This window comes from Vigna unguiculata, chromosome 8 (assembly GCF_037176805.1).
Source record: "Vigna unguiculata cultivar grain cowpea cultivar isolate G323 ecotype 2 chromosome 8, ASM3717680v1, whole genome shotgun sequence".
In the NCBI taxonomy this organism is placed as follows: domain Eukaryota; kingdom Viridiplantae; phylum Streptophyta; class Magnoliopsida; order Fabales; family Fabaceae; genus Vigna; species Vigna unguiculata.
Window position 1 is genome coordinate 5,948,924 of NC_140799.1, and position 7,205 is coordinate 5,956,128.

Sequence of the window (7,205 nt, forward strand, 5' to 3'; positions counted from 1 at the left end):
ATTTAATTAATTAATTTTCACGGGTCTTACACTAGCTTCTAGCTCTAGCTACTAGCTACTAATTACTAATTACTAGCTTCTAGCTTTAGCTACTTGCTCTAGTTACTAGCATTAGGTACTAGCTATTAGCTCTAGTTACTAGTTATTAGCTACTAGCTACTAGCTACTAGCTATTAGCTCTAACTAGTAGTTACTAACTACTAACTACTGGTTACTAATTCTAGCTACTACCTACTAGCTCTAGCTACTATCTAGTAAGTATTAGTTACTAGTTACTAGTTACTAACTCTAGCTAAAACTAATTATTACTAGTTTAGCTACTAGCTACTAGCTCTAACTATTAGCTACTAGGTAATTTGTACTAGGTTTAATTATTAGTTAGTGGCTTCAGCTACGACCTACTAGCTCTAGTTATTGTCTCTAGCTACTAGCTATTAACTCTAGTTATAGCTCTACATATAGCTCTACGTATAGCTACTAGTACTTAGCTATTAGAATTTAATTTGGAGTGAGATTCTCACTTATTTTGAATTTTATTTTTTTATCTTTCTTTTCTAATTTTATATGTGAATATCATGGAGTTTTATATATTCAATCAGTTGAAAATGTTATTTCTTTTAATAAAATCATGTTTGATATTATTATAACATTTTAACATTTTATCTGGTGCCACGTAATAAAAAAAGAAAGAAAATACAAAAAAAAACATGTAAGAGGATTAAGATAAAGTTCATTCAAGAAAAAAAAAATATAATCTCAAAAAAATAACAAAATCGTAATTCAGGGAGGCTCAGGTGATTTCTACTTAAATTAAACATAATGTATTATGAAAGCAACAAGAAATTAAATCTATTATCCACACCAATATTAACAAAAGTATCAACACACTTATTTTCTTAGCAAAAAATATGACAAAATGTAAACAAGCTTTGCATGTGTCTTTTAGCGGGTTTTTAGGTTTTAGGAAACAAACTTTGGACTTTCAAACTTATACTAATGCAAAATCACACTCAATCCAAATTGTTTTGAAGATTTTTATTTTAAAAATCTATATAATATAAATGATGACCATCAACTAAAACATAAAAGAAGTATCTAATACATTGATAAATAGTAAATTCTCTAACAAACTTTCCTTTATTACCTCTACAGATTCCTCCATTAGCATTATCTCTAGGACAACCTTTAGTAACACAATCAAGATCGACCTTTATCCAGCTAACTTTGAACAAAATCTACTCCACATATCTAACTCTAATACCTTTGGAAATTCTAGTTTCAACATTAAAAAATCTCAAAATACAAAGGTTAATCATATCGTTAAACTTTCGTTTTCACCGTTGCAAAGTTTACACTTGAAACACATGTTGATGCCTCTGGTCCAAACATCTTTCTCAAATGGTAAGAGAATATGAAGTAATTTCCATAAAATCAAGTATTTAGTGGATGAATAAAATCAAAATCCAGTCTTAATATTCAACAGGATAAAATCATTTGACTTCCATATATGTTCAATATCTTAATAAGTTATAACCATGTTATTAATATTAGGGTTAAATATCTTTTTGTTCCATTAACTTTCAGTGGATTTTAGAATTAGTCCATTTTGAAATTTTAAACCAATTTAGTCATTCATCTTTCAAAATACATGGATTTCATCATTTTAATCAAATTTTGTTAAGTTTATTTGACATTTCAAGTGCGTTTTATAATAGTATTTGACTTAACATTAAAGGAAAAATGTGTCAAACAATATAAAGAATTCAAATACAATCCTGAAATGCGTACAAAACATCAAATAAACCTAACAAATTTTGATTAAAAGGACTAAATTAACGTATTTCGAAAGATAAAGGACTAAATTGGTCCAAAGTTTCAAAATAGACTAATTTTAAAATTCACTGAAAGTTAAAGGACAAAAACATATTTAACCCTTAATATTATTCATCCTTAATAATGATTAGTTTAATTAAGTAGTGTATTATGAGATTATACAGATTTTGAGGCATTTTTAGTTCTTTCTCTCATATAGAGTTGTTGTCACTTAATAAGTGAGTTCATGTGTTGTTGAAATGTTTATATACACTTGAGTAATTCAATACTGAATTTGAAATTTGTATTGCCTCAATGAATTATAGTGTGTTCATGTGTTTTTAGGTATTGTATACTTATATTTTGATTGATATACTAAATTATGGTTAGAAGTGCAAAAGTAAGTGTAGATGAGTGTTTTAAGTTGCTCAAACTAGTATCTCAAGTGAGGATGTTGTTGCTTAAGTCAAGCAAGAATGTTATTGCTTAAGCAACAACATTCACAATTCAAGTGCCATTCTTGTGTTTGTGTAAAATTTAGTAATTTATAATTTATTTATCCATGGTTAGTTGTTTAAAGTTAAATATTGATTGTTTTATTATATATGATGCATGTGGGAGCGTGAGATCACATAATGTAATTGATCTACAATATATTACTCTACAAATGATATTGGAAAAAGTAGTCATAGAAGGTACTAAAAAGTTATTGATTGGTTGTGTAAGTATTAATTTGGGATTTGATAAAATATTTGTGTTATAATGATACACTATATCAAATAGAGAAAATACGAAGATATTTAATATCAAATTAAAGATAAATAACTATCGATATTCAACGAGATATATATCATATCATAAAAATTTATTAGATAAGATTTCTATAAAAGAATGATAGATTATCAAGAAAATCAAATAGTGTGATTCATATTAGTCTTTTTAAGTCTAAATTTAATATTAATCTTCCTAAAAAAAATCCATCATTATATATTTTTTGTGATTTTGGTATAACACAAAAATAAATAATTCTAGAGTTTAAAATTGAAGGATCCAATAAATGTTACACGGTACTTTTATTTTATGTACCTGTAATTTTAGCAATATATATATTCAAAGAATGTGCCATAAACTTATAATAAATATGCAATGGAGAAAATTATACATATTTTTTAATAAATCTAAGACTACATCGTTATGAATGTTGTAATGAAATATATATATATATATATATATATATATATATATATATATATATATATATATATATATATATATATATATATATATATATATCTTTTCACAAAATGTTACTTTAAAAAGGAAAATAGCATCAACTCTACTTTCGAAGAAAAAAAAATCATATCAATGAATTTTTCGCATGTACACGTATCATAAATGACATTTATAATGGATGAATTAAAATGTACAGTCTCGAAAAGAATCATTCAGAAAATATAAAAGTATATAATTAATTACCAATTTCAAAAGTTTATTAAAAATATTTAAAATTAATAGTTTATTTTTAGCATTTAAAATAATGATTAATTAAAGTACTGGTAGTATAGGTTGTATACCATAATTCAATCACAACTAACTATACATATTAATTTTAATTAATTATTTGAATTATTGTGCTGTTTTTACTGTGTTTTCCCTGTAAATTTTTTGCAATAAATTAACAAGTTGTTTTAATTACCCATATTTCTAATTGTCTTATTTCTTATATCTGGAAACAGTTTTGCGACCTGTTAAGAAGTAAAATAAAAAAATATATTTGAATATTTCTCAAATGTTTTGTTGGAAAATTTTTAAAAATGATTCTAATTTGAAAAACTCTTAACTACAATCTCAATTATCTAATCCAACATAACCAACTATATCGTATAAATAGAAGTTATATACTTGAATATTGTTGACCTTATTACAAAATTATACCCAAAGTCTAAATTTGAATGCATAGAAATTAAAGTTTCAGAAAATGTGCCTAATTAATTAATGCAAGTGAAAAAATTGTTAAAAGAGATAGTGACTCTGATGGCGATGGCTGACCATATAAATTCACTTTACCAACAATAGCATAATATAAACAAAATAGACACTAAATATATCTTATTATTATTATTGATGAAAAGGGAACAATAAAAAAAGATAAATAGGAGAAGACTTTTTGGAGTTTCATTTCAATGCATCACAACAACTGGACACAGAACAGAAGAAGTATGACCAAGCCGCCTCTGTTGTCAAATCCAACAACTACTCTCTATTCTCTATAATTCTGAACAAAGATTCTTCCTTTTTGCTTCTTCGTTCTTCGTTTGAAGCAAACCCATCGAATTGGAAAATGGGGTGTGGCAATTTGTTCTTCACAATTCTGATAACTTTCTCAGTGGCTCTCATAACATACAACATCATCATCTCAGCCAATGCCCCTCTCAAGCAGGACTTCCCAGGGCCTTCTCGCCCTTCCATTTCGGTGGATCCTCTCATCAAGATGCCACTTCACAGATCCTCCTCCCAAAAGAAGAGGCTTTTTCACACTGCAGTCACTGCTTCTGATTCTGTCTACAACACGTGGCAGTGCAGAGTGATGTATTTTTGGTACAACAAATTCAAGGATGGACCCCAATCTGGGATGGGTGGCTTCACTCGGATCCTTCACTCTGGGAAGCCTGACCAGTTCATGGATGAGATCCCCACCTTTGTTGCTCAGCCTTTACCTGCTGGGATGGATCAGGTTTTGCTTTGCTTCTTTCACAATTATGCTTTCTGGGTTGTGTTGGGTGTTTTTTGCTGTGTTTCTCTGCTTCACTGTGGATGTAGTTTTTCTGAAGTTCAAAAAAATTGAATTTTTTTATATGGGGGGTTCAATTTCTGAATGATTAAATTGTGGGAATGGTATCACACTCTAAAAGGTTTTGAACTGTTTTCCGACAACATGGTGATATGTTGACTTTTGTTTTTTGTAATTTCAAGTGGTTGGGTTGTGTTTCTCTACCAAAAGAACAAACAAAGAACAGGGACGTTTCTAATCCCTCCCCTTAACTAGCTTTTGAGATTGAGTTAGATTCAAACTCAAATTATAAGAAGTTGTCATTGTTGACGAGTCTAAATTCAGAATGTACTCTTTCTGAAATGGGAGAAAATAGCTATTGTATATGTGATCGTATTTGTTCCAGATTTCGATTATGAAATGCTAGTTCCAATCATAAAAGGGTTTGGATAATTGAGGGACTAAAAACATTAATTTAAGTCAACGACTGATACGTGAGGTACATTTTCAGGGATGAAAATCATTAGTTTATTCCTCATTGTTGTGGATTTCTTACACATCTGCACTGTATAACAGGGATACATTGTGCTTAATAGACCATGGGCATTTGTGCAGTGGCTTGAAAAAGCTGATATTAAAGAAGAGTATGAGCTGTTTTTTAACTTTAAATTTCTATATTGAAGACTGCAATAATTTTCTGTATTTCTCTCTCTTGGGAATTTGGTTTTGACTTTTGTTAGCGCTGTGTATCAGTTACATATTGATGGCAGAGCCAGATCATATAATTGTGAAACCTATACCCAACTTAGCCACAGATGGGCTAGGAGCAGCATTCCCTTTCTTCTACATCGAGCCTAAGAAGTATGAAAAAGTGCTAAGGAAGTACTTTCCTGTGGAAAAGGGACCAATAACTGATATTGATCCAATTGGGAATTCACCAGTTATTGTTGGGAAGGTATCTGTCAATTGGTTTTCTGTGGTACTAATGAATAGTGTTTGATTTGGTGCCATTTCATGAATTTTGTGTGGATGAATGTTAGGAATTCCTTAAGAAGATTGCTCCCACTTGGATGAATGTTTCCCTGGCAATGAAAAAGGATCCTGAAACTGATAAAGCTTTTGGATGGGTTCTTGAAATGTAATTTTATTGTTTTCCTTCTCTTATTCATGTTATTCTTTCTTAGAAACTCACAACAACTTGACCTTTTTTATGTTTTTATTTTCTATGGGTGACTTAGGTATGCTTATGCGGTTGCATCTGCTCTTCACGGTGTTCGTAACATATTACACAAAGACTTCATGATTCAGGTTCAATAAGGTTCTTTCTTTAAGTTTTTTATACGACCAGTATTCATATACAAATTATACAAGGATCTTTGATGTCTATCCATTACTTGTAGCTTAGAAAAAAATGAGTTATATGTGAGAATGTCCTATCGTACACTAGTGACTAGATCCCAAGTAAAACACTCTAGTCTTGTGTGGCCATTTAAATTATCAATGATAAGAGTCTGTCGGGATATATTTTCTAACAATCATGGAAAGAAGAAGAAAAATAAAATAAAATAAATTGAACCCATTGCTCGCGATAAATTCAATTTAAGCACCTCAATTTCTTCGTACGCACTTGAATACCTAAAGAGTTTGGTTTTATTTTGTTTTTTGGAAGATCTTAACACGAGCGATTTATAATTAAAAAGTTCCTGTAAAAAGGTTATTAAAAACTGAAGTTTTTTATTTTTTGGTCTATCATTCATTGCTTTATATTTCATAACTTTTCAATAAAACGCATAATTCATCGAAAGCTCTCTATCCTCAAAATGGCTAATATTTGTTTGTTTATTATGCGTTTCAGCCTCCATGGGACAAAGAAATTGGCAAGACATACATAATTCACTATACATATGGTTGTGACTATACCATGAAGGTACTGTGATGGGATTGAGCTTAAAGGAAAATATTTATAAATCAATGATCAATCTAGGAAAAATACATCTTAATTTCTATTTAATTGCTTACAGTTGTCGCTCAATGTGTGTGATGTTAAATATTTTAGGGTGAGCTGACGTATGGAAAGATCGGAGAGTGGAGATTTGATAAAAGATCGTTTGATAAAGTTGCCCCTCCGAAAAATCTGACATTGCCGCCCCCCGGTGTTCCAGAAAGTGTGGTATGCAATTTCACCTAGTTTCATATTTTTTGTTCGCGGTGGCTTTCTTTTGTTTGTTATTCCGGTTGTACCTTATATGAAACATTTTATTTCAGACTTTTTGAAAAGTTTTCTTTTTTAGACTTTTGATGTTGACGATTCAGCTATAAACCTTAACAGGTGACTCTTGTAAAAATGGTGAACGAAGCTACCGCAAGTATTCCCAATTGGTGGTCGTAGGCGCTACAGGTGGTAACAAATTACAATCGTTCGAGAGAATACACTGTAAACGCCTGTGCTTATGTATTTATTTAATTCTTCGAACATGGTTGTGGCTGCGCGACAAGCCTGGGAAATTGTAACGTGTGCTTTTACGAAATGATTGCGTTCAGCTGCTGCCAAACTATTTGTTTTCTATGAAAACTTTCTTCACCTTAATTTCATTAATCCTGAAGGCGTCTAATAATTGAAGAT

General features: G+C 30.1%; 1 protein-coding gene across 1 annotated transcript; it reads left to right on the forward strand.

The window, feature by feature from the left end:
* Nucleotides 1-3,981: 3,981 nt before the first annotated feature.
* Nucleotides 3,982-7,178, forward strand: LOC114194746 (Hyp O-arabinosyltransferase-like protein). Its single transcript, XM_028085134.2, has 8 exons — nt 3,982-4,546; nt 5,159-5,226; nt 5,336-5,537; nt 5,623-5,720; nt 5,821-5,890; nt 6,438-6,509; nt 6,639-6,752; nt 6,912-7,178. The coding sequence occupies exons 1-8, from the start codon at nt 4,154-4,156 to the stop codon at nt 6,969-6,971; spliced, it is 1,077 nt and encodes a 358-aa protein (XP_027940935.1). The 5' UTR covers nt 3,982-4,153; the 3' UTR covers nt 6,972-7,178.
* Nucleotides 7,179-7,205: the final 27 nt, after the last annotated feature.